The sequence below is a fragment of the Lonchura striata genome, chromosome 19 (genome assembly GCF_050655825.1).
Source record: "Lonchura striata isolate lonStrDom1 chromosome 19, ASM5065582v1, whole genome shotgun sequence".
In the NCBI taxonomy this organism is placed as follows: Eukaryota; Metazoa; Chordata; class Aves; order Passeriformes; family Estrildidae; genus Lonchura; species Lonchura striata.
The window spans coordinates 1,136,903-1,153,932 of record NC_140721.1 but is presented as its reverse complement, the minus strand read 5'-3'; the positions used below and the strand labels follow the sequence as shown (position 1 = coordinate 1,153,932).

General features: G+C 44.9%; 3 protein-coding genes across 11 annotated transcripts in view; 2 read left to right on the top strand and 1 right to left on the bottom strand.

Annotated features, from left to right (window-relative positions):
- The window catches only part of NF1 (neurofibromin 1), a 75,358-nt gene that overhangs the window by 27,160 nt on the left and 31,168 nt on the right, over nt 1-17,030 (bottom strand). For 6 of the 8 annotated variants that reach the window (XM_085557182.1, XM_021533030.3, XM_021533029.4 and 3 more), the window contains 6 exons: nt 15,081-15,143; nt 13,116-13,274; nt 12,268-12,365; nt 11,984-12,130; nt 11,375-11,521; nt 10,948-11,058 (listed from right to left, as the gene is read on the bottom strand). In XM_085557182.1, the coding sequence (XP_085413308.1) occupies nt 10,948-11,058; nt 11,375-11,521; nt 11,984-12,130; nt 12,268-12,365; nt 13,116-13,274; nt 15,081-15,143 (725 nt within the window). The remainder of the gene's footprint in view (nt 1-10,947; nt 11,059-11,374; nt 11,522-11,983; nt 12,131-12,267; nt 12,366-13,115; nt 13,275-15,080; nt 15,144-17,030) is intronic. The other 2 variants (XM_021533032.3, XM_077787597.2) reach the window with 1 other exon arrangement.
- Nucleotides 413-2,531, top strand: EVI2B (ecotropic viral integration site 2B). 2 transcript variants are annotated; one of them, XM_077787628.2, is made up of 2 exons: nt 413-549; nt 1,533-2,531. In XM_077787628.2, the coding sequence occupies exon 2, from the start codon at nt 1,564-1,566 to the stop codon at nt 2,380-2,382; it is 819 nt and encodes a 272-aa protein (XP_077643754.1). In that variant the 5' UTR covers nt 413-549; nt 1,533-1,563; the 3' UTR covers nt 2,383-2,531. The 2 variants fall into 2 exon arrangements, with proteins under 2 accessions (XP_077643754.1, XP_085413310.1); XM_085557184.1 differs by having other exon boundaries at nt 418-549; nt 1,536-2,531.
- Nucleotides 3,985-6,228, top strand: OMG (oligodendrocyte myelin glycoprotein). The gene is made up of 2 exons (XM_021533038.4): nt 3,985-4,124; nt 4,852-6,228. The coding sequence occupies exon 2, from the start codon at nt 4,858-4,860 to the stop codon at nt 6,142-6,144; it is 1,287 nt and encodes a 428-aa protein (XP_021388713.1). The 5' UTR covers nt 3,985-4,124; nt 4,852-4,857; the 3' UTR covers nt 6,145-6,228.

Here is a 17,030-nt window from a genome sequence, read left to right as displayed (position 1 = left end):
GACAGGCTGAGGATGAAATCAGATTTTGCCCTCTGCCCCTCGATGCAGCTACACAAGAGAGGATGTGTAAGCAGCCAGCATCCCATGACTCACCAAGGAATCCAGGGTGCTTTCCCACTAATGGCCTGAGAGCACAGCAAACCCACCACTGAATTACATCAGCAACTCAAATCCAGCCCAAACGTGCAGAGTTTTTGATTCACACAGAAGAAGCCATAACTATTTTCTACAAAGACAGGCAAACAGGTATTAGAGAATTTCCACAAAAACACATGTAGGTGCCTGATGTGGCAAGAGCCTTTCTGCAGAAGCCAAAGCGCCTTTTGCCCAGCACGGTGGGCAGAGCAGCAGCTTGCCCGTGGGTCTGTGAGGTAAGAGCCCCGCGAGCTGCTCGGCACGGACGCTTCCTGCGTGGGCAACTTCCTCCCTCCCTGACAAACTTGTGCACGAAAAGAGCCATTTTAGCCCGTCTGACTGAGCACACACAGCCCTCCCGCGCCTCAAACAGCAAAGGCAGACGGCGCCTGCTTCCGAGAAGGTAAATTACAGGTAAGGATCAAATTCAAGTATTGAGCCTACTTTGAGAAAAGGGGAGAAGGATAAAAACTGAATAGAATCATTTTAACCCATTACAAACCTGTCAGAGTTTAGATCACGATGTTCTCTAGTCATTAACTTCCTACTCATGTGTGTTTACACTGCTGCATTTAAAATTTAATTTTGCGTATTTGTAAACCCATAAAGACTCATGCATATTAATTTCCCAGAAATAGCTTCACAGGACTAGCACTATAGTAACTAATGAATTAGCTCAAATTGCATGAAAGTGACTTCAGAAGGAAAAGAGCTGTGTAGGGGATGAATTTTATATAATTTATTTCATATGGAGACATTTGGAGAGCTGAACTCTAATCAGTACAGGAAAAAAAAGTCTGTTTCATTCCAACAACTCAACATTTGCACAATCTGCATGCAAGAATTTATTTATAAAACATTTTACCACTAGAATGCAGTGTTATTATAGCGTAAGTACTTGGAAAACTTCTAAATATTTGCTATGCTGAACAAATATAGGAACGGGAAATAAAAGTTTAGGAGAATTGTAAAGAGCCTTTTACTTCTGTCTCAGCTTATATCACAACAAGCGATTTCTTCATTTCTGACAACCCTGTCTGTCAATGCTGCAGAGTTTGTTCCAGGTCCATAACCAGTTACATGGTTGATAAATGTTATTTTGAAACCTTGTGAGGACTGCTCTGCCAATGCCTTTTTCTGATAAGGTGAAAAAAGATGATAATAAGCCATTACCTTCAAACAAGCCACTTCATTAACATGATCCATAATGCTGAAAATCTGCTGTTATTTGTAAAGTAGTGCCAAATCTGATCATGCAGATGGGAACCGGCTTGAAATGTGAAATATTGGGGAGACCGTTATTTTCAGTCTGATGGTATTAACACAGAACTGTCTGGTGGCAATAAAATGCAGAAACAGTTTACAAGTTACCGTGTTCTACTTCTTCCTTGCAATAGCAGAGGACCCTTGTAAAGAGGCTGCAGGGAAATGGCCAGCAACCAGGTCATGCTGGTTCTGTTCTGTGGGGAAATCTGGAGCTCCCTTTCTGCAGCAGCACCCCAGCACGCTGCCAGGACTGAAAGCCACATGGGCACCACTGCCACGAGCCCAGGAGCAGACAAAGTCCCCCTCCACCAACTGCAAGCAACTGTGCCCAGCTTGTACCAGTCTGACGGAGCCCTGGCTACTACAGAGCCCCAGGCCCTCCCAGGGGAGGAGGAAGCTGGGGATGGCAGCTGGGTGGCAGCGCTGATATTGGGCAGCATTTTGATTGGGATGATGCTGGCAATTATGGTCATTCTCCTGTGGAAATGCTGCCTGAGGCCTCCTCTGGCCGAGTCCCACTGGGCAGGCCAGTCCCCCTTCGTGGATGGGGACACGTCAGATCTCTTCATGGACGCTGAACCCGGCACCAAGCGCTCCTCGGTCTTATTCATGCTGCCTTGGAGACCGAAACAAGGCACCAGCCTGCAGGAGGACCCGGCTGTCCCAGAGACCCCTCCCCAGCACACCACCAGTGCTGAGAGCGGGCAGCCACCTCCTCCGGCCGCGGGCTGCCCCGGAGCCAGCCCGGCCCCAGAGCCAGCCAGCTCTGCAGCCCAGCCCTGTCCTCCCCCAGACTGCCCAGCCGAGTGCTCCGACCTGCCCCCACCCCCTGCCTGGCTCAGGGAACCCGCAGAGGACGCCAGCTCAGACCCCAGCCAGCACTCGGCACTTCACGTGGAAGCAGAGGAGCCACAGCCACCACCTGAGCTACTGACCCAGGAGGTCCATGAAACACCGCCCCAGCCAGAACACCCTTTGTAGACTGCCAAATTCATTTCCAGAATACTCGACATCTTTCTTAAATCAAGTAATTTTCAAGAAAGTGAAAAAAGAAGAAGTTGACACAGGCAAGAAGGGTGAGGCCCCAGCATTTCCTTGACATTTCCCTGGTGTTTCCCAACTTTGGCTTTCACAAGAGAGAACAACCTGCTTCTGCCTGAAGCAAATTTCTGACTACAAAACAAATTGTGCCCAGTCATCACCTGTAACTAGAGATTCCAGAAGGCAGAGCACACAGCTGTGTGTGCCAGCACAACCAGACACACACGTGGAGATGTCACAGACTGCCCAGCGTCAGAGGGACTCGGCTTTGCACTGGGGTTTGCCTCACTGGGCTGTGCAAGTGAATGCAATCACTTCCAGGACATTTTAATAAAGCTTTCTCAAAGATGTTTTGGTCACCTGAGGCCCACCTGAATATTTGCTGAGATACAGCATGCACACAGTTACTAATACAAACTCACTGAATGGCTCATGGATGCTGGATTCCTTTGAGCTCCCGGTGCCCAAGTGCTTTCCATGCTCCTCTCTGGGCCCTGAGCTCCAGCACAGCTCATCTCCCCCACACCAGCCTTGGCTGGCCAGTAGCAGGCTGCTATCAGAAGTAGATTTTTTTTTTTTTTTACCAGTATTGAACATTTATATAAAGAAGCTGCTAGATGCTGAAGCCAGCTTTCCATGAGAGCTCTGCAAAAATTTCAGTTCTCCTGGGGAGGGAATAGTTTTGTGGATGGAGCACAGAACAAAGATTTGCACACAATAAACTTCAGAATTTTTAAACTATCACTAATAAAGAGTAGTACATTATCCAAATGCAATTCCAGGCTGCTGTGCATACAATGGCCATAGGAAAATACATTTTCAATTTTCTTTACTGTTTACATAAGCTGTATGATTTGGTATGCCTCAAGAAGAATATTACAATTATACAGACTTTTGTAAGGCTCTTTCACATGACACCCTGTTAAAATTAACGGCACTATGAATGAAACATTATAAACACTCTCACTCTCATATTGCTTTGAGAAAATCAAATCAAGATTTCCTGTAGAAATCTGTAAAATCCTACGAGCTGAGCTGACAACACAGTGATAACCTGATCCAAGGAGCAGAAAAGAGTATTTTAAAATTAGGAAAATATATCCTGGCAGCGTAGTTTAAAAAAGCTTAAGCTAGAAAGCCTAAATTCCCATTAGCCTCTGTTACAGGAGGAGAGGTTAACAGAGGTGACAGATCCCGGCAGGTCCCTGGCAGATCCTGGCAGGTCCCTGGCAGGTCCCGGCAGGTCCCTGGCAGATCCCGGCAGGTCCTGGCAGGTCCCTGGCAGGTCCCTGGCAGATCCTGGCAGATCCTGGCAGGTCCTGGCAGGTCCTGGCAGGTCCTGGCAGATCCCGGCAGGTCCTGGCAGGTCCCTGGCAGGTCCCTGGCAGATCCCGGCAGATCCTGGCAGGTCCTGGCAGATCCCGGCAGGTCCTGGCAGGTCCCTGGCAGATCCCTGGCAGGTCCCTGGCAGATCCCGGCAGGTCCTGGCAGGTCCCTGGCAGGGCTCGGGCCGGCTCTGCAGTGCCCACAGGATCAGGTGGTTGCGGAGCCGGGCGCAGCCGTACGATGCAGCTGAGACAAGCACAGCCCCCGGCAGCCGCTGGAGCTGCTCTCCAGAACAAGGCGACCTCTAAGCTCCAATCCATCACAGAAACGATGTGCTGATACTGCAGGACACCACGGTAAGTTTGAGCTTTTTGATTTTACTCACAAAATCCTACTACCAAATCGGAGCTGGAAACGGGAGTGGAATTAGGAGCTGATGACAGATGCTTGCACCAGAAATTTGCTGCAGTGTCAGAGATTTCTTACTAACGGTAACTCGGGTTCTAAAATGCGTTTCCAGCTTTGAGATCGTAATTAACATTGCAAGGAGGAAAAAACGCTACGGTGCATGTAAGCATGAACAATGGAATTTGGGTTTCAAGCTAAATTCCTACAATGTATTTTAACCAATTTACTTAAGCAAACAGCATGCCTGGATGGGGGGGACTGCTACATTACTGCAGAGATTTGTGAAGATCCAGTTGACAGCCATTTTTTCATCCTCTATAAATGAACACATTATTCCAAACATAATATAGGCTTGAAATCACTAAAAACAAGAAGCAGACATTGTATAATGTTTGGAAGAGACTTGCGTTTTCGGAAGAAAGCCCTCATTTGAGCTGGAGGGGGAAAGGGAGATGAAAAAAACAAGTCTCATTCTGCCAGACAACACGACAGGCTGAAGGGATGCTTTGTGAAGTCTCTCTTGAACAATTCTAAAAAGGACCGTGCCACAAAGGGGGTTATTGATATTTTTACTTAATTTCTCCTGCAAGTGGCCATTGCCAAGACAACCCTTATACAGAAATGTAATGTATTACATGGATTTAAAGGGTGTCATTTTGGTATATTTATTTCCAGGCAACAATGGAATACCAGATATTGAATACATCTACCTGTCTGCTGGTCCTACTGGTTTTCATACCCACTGGTTTGGGTATCTGTCCTTCTAGCTGTAAGTGCTCAGGAAACGACAGGAATGTGGACTGTTCAGGCAGAAACTTAACTATACTGCCCCAGGGACTTCAAGACAACCTTACATATTTAAATCTGTCCTTTAACCAGTTTGTAGATCTCGATCATCAGCTAACGAGGTTCACCAATCTGAGGACCCTTGATATTTCACATAATTGGCTCAAGAATGTTCCTGCTCATCTGCCCAAGTCCTTATGGGAATTGTATGCCACAAACAACAACATTAAAGTTCTTCAGAAACTTGATACAGCTTACCAGTGGAATCTTAGAGTGCTCGATGTTTCCAGGAATATGGTGGAAAGAGCTGTCCTGATCAACAACACACTAAGCAGTCTCAAGTTTCTCAATCTCAGCAGCAACAAACTTTGGACAGTTCCAACCAATATGCCCTACAACATAGAGACAGTGGATCTATCCAATAACTTCTTGTCCCAGATACTCCCAGGAACACTGGTGAGACTGCAACACCTCACAAGCCTCTACCTGCACAACAACAAGTTCTCATACATTCCTGACAAAGCTTTTGACCAGCTCTCCCAGCTGCAGGAAATAACTCTGTACAACAACCCCTGGTCCTGCAGCGATAACCAAAACATCCCCTATGTGCTGCAGTGGGTGCAGGGCACAGCTGCCCGCGTTGTGGGGGCTCCCTGCGCCGACCTGCCCTGGCCCTGGGCGAGCGCCGCGCCGCCGGCCCAGCCCACGGCGCTGGACTCCAGCCCCATCATCAAGGGCACCAAGGCAGCGGGCAGGGAGGCCTCTGCCGCGGCGCCCGAGCCCACCAAAGTGACCAAAACGCACAAACAGTTCAAAGCCAAGGAAGCCTCTCCCCTGGCGACCCAAAGCCCCCCGGCTCTGTTCCCCGGCACGGACCGGCCCCTGCCCCGCGCCCCCGACGGCCCCCAGGAGGCCGCGGCCACTCGCACAATCCTCGTCCAGGACTCCACCGCGGGCAACGCCAGCCTGGCCCCTGCCACGGGACCCTCCACCACTCCCATGACTTTAAGCATCACCAGTGGAATGCCAACAAACTACTCCAAGATGCCTCAAAGCACAACCACTACCTTCAGGAAGGAGGAGGCCACGCCGAGCGCGCGCGTGCCCTCCCGCGCCAGCCGCTGGCAGACGGGGCTGCTCTGTCTGGCACTGCTGCACGCCGCGGCCGTGGCCATGGACTAAGGGCTCGCACCCCCCCGAAATTACTGAGCTGATTCCTGTGATAACAGCTGGAGTTAACACAGCCAGCTGAAAAAATGAACGAAAGAAATTCAAACTCCTGACTCTGATCTAAAGTAACGGTTCTTAAAGACGCGCACACTAATGTCTTGATACTAAGCTGCTACTTATTTTCATATGTCTTAATTGAGTACGACTAATCTATTATTTTGTTTTTAAAAATGTGCTTATTTTGTATTTAAATTTTTCATTTTACTTGCACAGAATAAACACATCGGAATTTTAAGTACTGATTTTACGTATGATTATGTCATTGAACAACTGGAAAAAAACAGAAGGCCTGTATCATATCTGCATTGTCTTGCTTGACTTGCCAGTGAGCAATTCCTGTAATATAGCAGCACAGATTCTTTGTAAGTTATGATGACATGCAAAAGAAAGGGAAAAAATAAAGGAACTAAACTGAACTGTTTCACTAATCAGAAGTTATTCCTGAGCAAAATTGCTAGCATGTATATCTATGTTTGCTTCATATGTATTAGAGTATTTTAAATATGAAGAACAACAGTTTTGAATTTAGGAATTAAATATGATAATGCCATGATGTCTGCTAAGAGGGTGTAAACTGAGATGGCAACATGGTCCAGCTTCAGCATGGGACAGTGGTAGGGGCCAGTATCCTTCTGCTCTGGCTTGACTTAGAGACTGCAGGCAAGTTATTGCTCTCTCCATAATAAAAAAAAAAGAAAAAAAAAAAAGAAGAAAAAAAAAAGATAAAAGTAGAGAAAAATGCCAGATGTTCAATGCCATGACACTGTCAAATACAAAGGAGTTATCTACCCAAATTAATGACCTGGAACTCCTTGACTTTATGTCAAGTGACATGCTGAAATGTTAATATGGTGTGCTTAAAAGAATACCACAAATCAGCCAGAGCATAGCAAACCACTATCAGTAAAATGAAATATCAGCTGATTTCAAACACAAGTCATGTCACAAATCAATTAAGCAGTTAGCTGGTGAGTTGTCATTGAAGCATTCCTGACTCTTGTGACTCCAAAGAGAATGAACCCAGTCCATGGCACTGAACATGCCCAAATCCCTGCTTTCTAAGGGCGAGCATGGATGCTCTTCTCCTCGACATCTGCACCGTCAGCCAGTAGAAATAGCTGCACGCATGGTTCTGTCCACTCTAGGAAAATTATCTAAATTATGGCAAAGGTACTTGATATATTACAGATGAAGTTTTGCAAACAGCATGAAATGAAAACTGAAGAACAAGTTAATTGAAAAAGTATTATCCACTTAATATTACAGATCTTATACAATGTTTTCCATTCATTCCAGGCCATTTAATTTCCAGTTATTGTAGCATGAAGGTGCTGCAAAACCCAGAAAACCTCACAACCAAGACCGGAGTCCTCTACCTGTTTCTCCCAAGGTGTCAATGGGGGCTGTAGATCATTCACAACTACTGGTATCAGAGTAATGACAACTTTCCAATTGTGAACAGTATTTCTCTAACCGGAAATGTATTTTAATTTCTAACAGTAAATGTTACACAATGGATTTGTACAGTTATTTCATTGGCATTTAAGTAAAAATAAAGTTATGTTTGTATTGAACTGAACTAGTGACTGTGATTCTTTTCTAATAAGCAGAGTAAAACAAATAAATAGATAGCATTGTATTGTACAAACCTGTTTAAAGCAGACATTTGGCTCCATTGTCATGCCTTATGGGGGGAAATTATGGTTATATTAAATTCATTATTTAGATACTGATATATCTCTAATATTGTTTAGCAATAAGCTGATGATATGATCACAACACTGGGACTATCCTTCCCCTTCCTACTCTTTAGAACTTTAGAAAACCTGAAGAAGTCCCTGCTGCTGCTCTCCTTGGACACTCCCTGGGTTTGCTAAGTGCTGACTGTAGCACAGCACCAAACTATTTCCCATGCTCAGAACTCAGCAATTCCCAGAACTGCATCATTCTCGTGGCCTCATCCCACACAGTGGGAGCAGCTGGGCTTTCAAGGCAGGACTCATCAGAAAATGAGGTGCTGTGGCCAAACTGCTTGATTTGAGGAAATTACAGGAAATACTGCCTGCGTCTTTGCTGCAGAATCAGTACAGGATGCCAAATTCTATTGCATTAAAAAAACCTACAGGGAATTGACTTGTAAGGCTCTGAGAACGTTTCACCCATAATGAGACAATCTGATGACCAGCAACAGGAAAACACTGCTTTCCAGAGGTTATCTGGGGCAAATTGCAAGCCCCCACGTCGAAGGACTTGCTATCCAGCCTAAACTCCTCAGCGTGCTAAGAAAAGCCTGCAGTGGAAATGGGGCTCTGGGGTGCACGGGCAGGACGGGGGAGCTGGATCCCAGACCTGCAGCTGGGTATGAAGTGAGCTGGCACCCCAACACGCCAGGGCTGTGCTCCCTCCCAAACCCTGCCTGAGCTGCTGCAGCACCAGGCTGCCTGCTCGGACTGCTTTCAGAACAGCAGACTGGAATTTAGGCTTCCTGCTATTTTTCTGGAATACGAATGAGTCGATAAGGCAGCAGGGAGGAGGCAGAAGCGTGGGAGTCCAGCACTCGTTGCTGGGCAACTGCACAGCCACTCTGAGCTGAGCCCGGGGGCCTGCGTTTGTAAACATGCCGCGCACTCAGACCTCCAGAAATACAAAATAATCTATTCTCTGAGAAATTGGTATCCAAAACAACTATTTAGCATTTCAGGGCAATATTCAAAATACCCAGAAAAGCTCTGGCACACCTCTAATAGCTGCATACTCGCTCTGGAAAGGGTGAAAATGCTGTGGGGATCGCTGCGGTCTGCAGCAATAACTCAGAGGTTTTATTCCTATTAATTAGTTTGGGATCAGCTTAAAACCTAATGGCAGTAGTTCAGGATCAATATTAATTGATTTATGGATCATTTTTGTAACTGGGTTGAGATTAAAAACACAAGAATAATGGCTCCAGAAGCTGGGTTGTTGCCCAGGAAACAAAATGTGAAGATAGATGACAGAAGGAATTAAATTTCACAGCACAAGAAGGACATAAACTGATCCAGATATATCAGTAAAATGACTCAACAATGCCTTAGCAACCAGATCTTCAACTACAAAAAAACAAAAACCCAAAAAAAAAAAAAAAAAAAAAAAAAGGGAAAAAAACCAACCCCAAAAACCCAGCCTGCTACAAGTCCTCAAACAGCCTGGCAGCTCCAATCTAAACAATTTTTCCACATTTCACACCTTGAAAACGCAACACCTGGCTCAGAACCAAAGACAAACACCCCAAATAAGCTCCACTTAGCCACATCCCTATGAGAAGGGATAATGCCAGAGCATCATCCCAGAGAGAAGCCCTTCCTGCTGGCTTGAAAGGCAGCCCTGCCAGGATTCCTCAATTGTGCAGCTGCTGAAGATAAAGGTAATAATTCACCTAGCAGCAAGGCTCATGCTGCAGTACAACAATATTTTCATTAATATCTCATACCTGGATAAAATGTTCAAAAATCTGCTCCTTCCCACCCTCTCTGAAGGCAGGAATGCTTGGCTGACTGGAGACCATGACAGTTTTGCCCAGTCAGGCATCTTTGGATAAATTAATTTTTCTGCTTTTAAAGAAGAGGGAAGTGAGCTAGACCTAGCAAACGTGGTGCAAACTTTTGTCTTGATTTACTTCCAGAAATTCTTTCTCTGCAGATGAAATAACCATTCCTTGCTCTGCAAACAAGGAAACACTGTGTGTCAGGTCTGCACAGAATACATAAGGATGGCTCGGATCATTGCCAGGCACAGTCACTTTTTAAGATGGGTTATCACTACTCTCTGCATTTGTATGCCTAATTTCTTGTCTGAACAGGGCAGGATAACAATGCAGGCATTTTGTTTGACTTGACATGAAATAAGACTGTGTCTAATGGAACAAAATGGAGAAGAAAAATGTGGCAAGCAAACAGAGTTTTTTAAAGAGAATTCAAAAGACTGCCTTTGCTTCTAACTCTGTGCATGTAAGGGGATTAAAACATTAGGGATCTTGCTAAAAAAAAAAAAATTAAAGGGGGGAAAAAAGGCATCCAGGCTGCCCTCAAGCCAACCCCTTCTATCAGCACACCTGCAGGTTTCATGGACTGTTGTGTGGCTTTTGAAGACAGAAAATCAGCACAGATAAGTGATGCTCCTCATCCTGTGCTCTTTCACTGCATCCAAAGAGTCACTGCTGATGACATCCTCCCATGGGTACACTGGAAGTGGCCCCCAGTGCCACTGCCACCATGGGCAGCACAGGCAGCAGGGAGCACTCCCAGCAGGGCTCTGCTCCCAGAGGCACCAGCAATGACCAGACCATGAATACCCCAGGGCTGTGCCAGCACCCCAAAGTGCCTGGTGGCGCCAGGACTGGAGAAATCCCAGCCCTGGCAGCATTCCCCAAGCCAAACCAGCCTCCCCAGTGCTGCCAGCACACCCCCACCAGCAGCACCTCAGCACAGAGAGCAGCTTCAGCAGCTCATCCAATCCTCAGAGCTGCCTCTGACCACACCTGGGGGCGAGCACAGGGATCTCCCCTTCCTTAACACCTCTAGGAATGACTCCTGTCAGGAGTGTAATTACTTGGAAATTATAGTTTTGGTTTAGGAAACAAGTCAAAAATACTGTCAGCAAATATTAACAAATAAGCTATTTTCAAGCTCTGGTTTGTTGCCAAGCTGGTGTCTCTTACATACACTTGATACCTTTAATTGACAGGTTCATTTCAGATTGGGAAGGTGAAAGGTTTCTTACCGCCGAGCGATGTAGTAGAAAACAGGATTGCCAACTTTGGATGTCCCAGCTTGGTAGAAAATATTTAATGTTTTCAGTGCTTTGAACTCCTCTTTTTCATGTACCTGATGTCTAAAAAGCAATACATTGACATCAACTTTCACAACTGCCTTTCAAACAAATTTTAAAAATCCCAAACCCTCTTTACTTCCATCTCTGAACAAAAGTATTAAGTTTACACAATCTTGAGCCTTCCTTGAATCACATGTTACCATAATTTCTCATTCTCAGTTTAGTTTTTTAAATTAAAATCTACTCAGTAACCTAAAAGGTTTGTGTACACTCAGCTTTTTGATAGCAGAGTCTTATAAACTACTGGCATCTCCTCACATGATCAAGTCTAGAAATTAGAAATGCACAATGTGTGTCCCCACCACAGTAATCTTACCTTGTCATAAACTCTTCAAACTTGGAACTAGTGAGATTTAAGCTGGACCAATGTGTATCTGCCACAGGTTTGTGCTCAGGAGGCCCCAGGTAGGCAAGAAGTGTTGCCATCTTGTCAAAAGGTCGTCGTCCAACAGCCTTGTGGTCCCTACAAACAACATGTTCTCTGTCAGGAAACTCCTTCTTTACTCAACAACTCTCACTACCCTTCCTCAACTGGGACAAGCTGGATTTTCTTTTTTAGAGTAATTATGAGACATCTTCAATGATGACTGATATTCTTCTCAGTACTAACAGAAGCAACAGAAGGGAGTATTTCCAAATATTAACAGCTTTTAGCTGAAGGAGGGGAGATTTAGTTTGTATATTAGGAAGAAATCCTTTCCTGTGAGGGTGCTGAGACCCTGGCACAGGTTCCCAGAGAAGCTGTGGCTGTCCCACCCCTGGAAGTGTCCAAGGCCCGGCTGGACAGGGCTTGGATCACCCTGGGACAGTGGAAGATGTCCCTGCCCATGGCAGGGGCTGAGATGGGATGAGCTTTATGGTTCATTCCAAGACTCTGCCAGCTTTCCCCTCAGCACACGCCCTCCTGCCAGGGCTGCAGCCCCACCTGTTGCTGGACAGGTACTGGCCAATTTTCTCCTGGTTGTTCCAGAGCAGGCGGTGCAGCGCCAGCACGTTGCCGTCGCTGATGAAGGACAGGCTGTGGTTGACGGTGTCGCTGGCCGGGCAGTCGGACGCGATGTCGAGGAAAAACCTGCAATTCAGAGCCAGGCACAAACATCAGCGTGGGAGGGCCTGGGCAGGGCTGTCCTGCAGGGCACCGCAGCTCTCCCCACCCACCGCAGCTCTCCCCTGCACACAGCACTCCCACGTGCCGTCCCCAGGCCTTACCTTCGCGCCGCGTCGAAGTTGCTCTTCACGAAGTCATTGAACGGCCGCATGTGCTCCTCTTTCGTAAACAGCACGTGGTTGGCAATACTCTGAAGGATCTAAAGGAAGAAATGTGCAGAGACACGCAGAGGTTTAAAGTATTAGCTGTTACAGTAATTGACACAAATACTTCTGCCGGTGAAATTAAACTGGCAGAAACAGTTCATTTTCACTTGTTGTCTTGAGGTTTTGCAACAAAAAGCCAGTAAGTAATTTAAAATACATTCATTTCCAAAGTCTTTTCTTTCTCATACTTTTAAATACTAAAAACAGTTCACTTTTTTATGATCTTTAAACTAGGAAAATAAATCATCTTTCAAACCACCAGTAAGTTATTAAGTATTTCATCCTGGAATTTAAGAAAAGTAAGTAAAAGCAGTAACACACCCCTAGTTAAAGAAAAATATAATTTCCCAACATTTACAGTAGATAATATACACAGGCCATAGAACTTGTATGCCCTCATTCTTTAGCAGTGGACTGAACTGATAAATGCTGGCTGCTGCAACCCTCACTGCGCCCACAGAACATCAGTCTCTTTGTTAGCTTCCAAATGAGAAGTTCAAGGGAAGGGCTGGAATTCCACTCTCCTATCCATCCTTTTGGCAAAGTGTTCATCCCCATCCTTACACTGCTGAGAGCTCAAACAATGCAACGATGCATAACCATGGCACAGACACTGCACTTTCTAGAAATGTGACTGCTACAAAGGCCTCCACGTTTCCCCCATTTTCTCCTAGTGCTCTAGGAGCAGTACTGCAGCAGGCAGAACACACACCAGGGGCAGGCACAGACGTGTCTGGATTCACCTTTGACATGAGCTTGAGCCCGCGCTCGATGCGGGGCGGGGGTTTCTTGTCCAGGATGCCCGCCTCGTACGGGGACACGATGGCAGGGTTGATGAAGCGCAGGAACATGGCGCTGCCCACGGCCCCGATGCTGTTCTGGGGGAAGCGCTGGCTCACCACCTGTGCACGGACAATTACACACAACAGTCCTGCATTAAGGAACGGGCAGGGGCTCCCAAAAGCCTCGCACGGCAAGCCAAGCCAAAGCATTCTTTCCACACCCATCATGCTCAGCACACTGGAGTGGGACTCTCTTGCATCCCAGAGAACCAGAACAAGAAGGAAAGGAGTGGGGCTCTCGGACAGCAGCTGGCTCTCCTCAGCTGCTGCCCAGCTCCCTTGGCAGGGACACAGCTCCCAGAGCTCCTGGCCACATCTCAGAGCTGACCCCACGCAGGTGCCACAGCCCCAGACTCAGGTGTGCACTGCCCTCTCCCAGCACAGGGAGCACCTTCCACCTACTGGGTCTTGGATCTGTGTTTGTAACTGCACAACTGAGTCACGAGCCTCTCCAGCAATAACTCTGCTCTACAGCTTCAGGAGTAATTTTCCATTTGTGAGGACGAGCTCTTTGCAGAAATACCCTTCAAAACCATCACCTGTCCACAACAGGACAGAAGGAGCCAGAGCTGAGTGGCCAGTGCACTCCTCTGCCTACACATACGCTGTATAAAACCCCTGAGCAGATTTAAAATATTGTCCTTTGCCATCCAGGAAAAAGTAACTGAAGAAATCTCCTCTCTTTTAGGAAATCAACTGTGAGTTACTAAGAGGAGAGTTGTTCTTTGGATGTCTTTGATTTAACTTTGAAAAGTTAAAGACAAAGCTTCCTAACAAAAATAAAGTTCTTAGATATTCAACATGTGGTTCTATAAAACATCAATATCCATATGTGTATATTGTAATGAGTAACAATGGTTATTCAAAAGGAATCAGATTGCTCCTTTCCACAGAACAAAATTGCTATTATCTGTATTATCCTGTATAGTTTAAGATTTAAAAAAAAACGCCTCCAAACAAATCCCAGTTTAATAAAATACTTCAAAACATAACTAATGCAATCTCAAATCATGCTGCTTAAACCAGACAAAGACATTAGTACAAAACACACCAAGAATCACCTTGGTTCAGTAGCAACTCCAGTCAGTTACCTTGTGATGCAATTACTGACATTTTCTTGTAAAATACTGGTTTGTCCACAGCTTTTGCATTTTAAACATGATTACTATTCTGCTCAGTTATAGCAAAAATAAGAAAGTATTAATAAAAGTCTAGATTTCCATTCTGGTTGATTCATACTTTGTATTCTGAGGTCACTGCCAAAGAAAAGAGTAAGTCTGAACTTTTAAAGACAATGCTCTAAAGCAACCCACAGATCTAAACCCTAACACAGCAAGTTACTGAAAATGGAAAATCTGCCTTTTCCAAGGAAATAATACAAGTGCTAAAGTTGGGGTTTTCTCAATCACAAAGGAAAAAAAAGAAAATGTGTCAGAAACAAGTCCCACAAGCCTCTTTCCAGTACCCCACAAATATTAATGGTTCTTTGCCCAGGATGCAAGCTCAGGTTATCTGCCAGAGTGTTAAAGCAGCTCAACAGACCCAGATTTTTCTCAAAACCAAAGAAAACATTTTTCTTCCAGTTTTTTATTTTGAAGATGGTGGCAAGGCTAGAAGAGTCAGAATATTAAATACTAAGCAGTAATGTTAAAAATGTCTCATTTACTCAAATAGGCACACAGAGAATATTTTAAATCTACACTTAATTCCAGTGTTAATTGAAATGAAAGCTATTTTGTGCCAGAATTAGTAGAATGATTTTACAGTGAGGTCAAATAGACTGAAGTGAAGATATTTTGAACAAACAGCAAAAGACTTCTGTTGTGCTTTGAAAGAAATGGCTAATAAAAAGGTCTCCAAACTTACTGATTTTTTGTTTTCCTTTTTTTCTTTTACGGTAGCTTTATTCAGTAGAGAGTGGCAAGTTGCCTACAGAACAGAGATGAGCACAAACAAGTCACAGCACCAACTACATATAGCAACAAAAAACCAATGTTGACTTGTACATAAATTACACAGTAAAATGTAACAAACATAACCAACAGAAAATGAAATATATAAACTAAAGACTGATGACGGAGTTTTTATTCCACAGTTTTATTACATCTTGTTTACAAAGCACTAAATACAAAACAAGCAAATGTTGAATTTCAATCATTTCTACTATTTCTGGCTAGATTAGAAGTCAAACCACATCAGTGTGCTCATGATACACAATCTTGGGCCTTAAATGGTGTATTCAGCTTTTGAATGTATTTTACCATCCCCAAATAATTTTAACAATACAAATAGTAGTGTTATACCATTGAAATACATATTGCTTTTTAAATTAAATTTAGAGTTTTGAATCTTCCAATGTTTCTCTGTGTGTCCTTCAATTTGGTTAGACCTGTGAACCATCAGAGTTACTACCACTGTGAGAGGTAACTCTGCCATAAAACACTCTCTGGACAAAGGAAGAAAGAAGCTACAGTCTTTGTTAATTTATTAGAGATTTCCAAGTCAAGAGATCTGACTTGATGGTGCTTATTTCTGCATTTCACTGGGATGCAAAGGGACCTACCAAGAAGACTCCAATTCTGCCCTACCTCCAGCAGCATCTGAGCAAAGCCCCAGGCCCTCGTGCCCTGCTGCCCAGCCAGAGGTGCAGCAGCACTCCCGGGAGCTGGGACAGGGCTGGGCATTCCTGGGAAGCTCCAGCAGCACCCAGGGCTGGGTCCCAGCCAGCTGCAGCACTCAGCCCCCTGCAGAAGGTCACACTGGCACTGGCAGAAGCTTCCACACGTCCAGGATGGGACAGCACGAACAGCAACCACCCCAACCCAAACCAGCCAGCAAAGCCCTCTGCTAAGCAAGCTGAACTGAAACCTGAGCAGGACCTATTAATATTTAACCAGTGGCACCTCTGCCAACTTTCCCTGTGTACTTCCATGAGTGACTTCTGAAGCACTTGTACACACACTCTACTCTCTGGGGTACTGCAGCTAGAGGAAAATTTCCACCTTGCTTTCACAAGGCAAGCCATGTATGTTTGTGGGGATTTTATGGAAGAGCCAGCACAGATCCTCTGTAGGAGTTACTATGAGCATGCTTGCTCTCACAACACACTCCTGAGCATACATTACCTGTAAGGAGCCAGGTGAATCTGTCCCAGTAGCCAGTTATTGATGTTTCCAAAGGAAAACACTCATTGGGCTCTGTTCCCAAACAGAAACACCAGCCAGCACTGATGCCAGTATCCAGCTAAAGACACCATTTCTGTGAGGTTGCTACAGAGATTAAAACTATCTACTAATCATTTACAGAACACATCTGGTGAGCATTCTTTGCACACAGCTACTTTAAAACTCTAAGCATGAAAAAACCACCACAAAATTCAGTATAATTTACTCTCATTAGTGCTTGGGATAGAACACATTCACCTTTTTAAAAGGGAAGTTATCTTATAAAAATCACCTGTTTGGTTCTTATGATAAAAATGGATTAATGCCCCCAAATCAGATCTTAGTTTTACTTTCTTTCAGATAAAGGCCAGACTCTTCAAAACTCTGAAATCTTAAGTACAGAATGTTTATCACAAATACTGTTAGTCAAATACTTGTACAGAAATCTAGTTGTTACTAGTAACAGTAAAAGTAGTAAATATTGAAGCTAAATATCAGTTAATACCACTTTTATATCTGCCAGTAAATCATCTCTTCCGGGAACAAATTACCCTTAATACCACACACAGTAAAGGCAAGAATAAAGCCAACACACTTGGAAAGGCTTCCATAGAATAATCTCTGGGAATGTCTGCTGGTGAGCATATTTTAA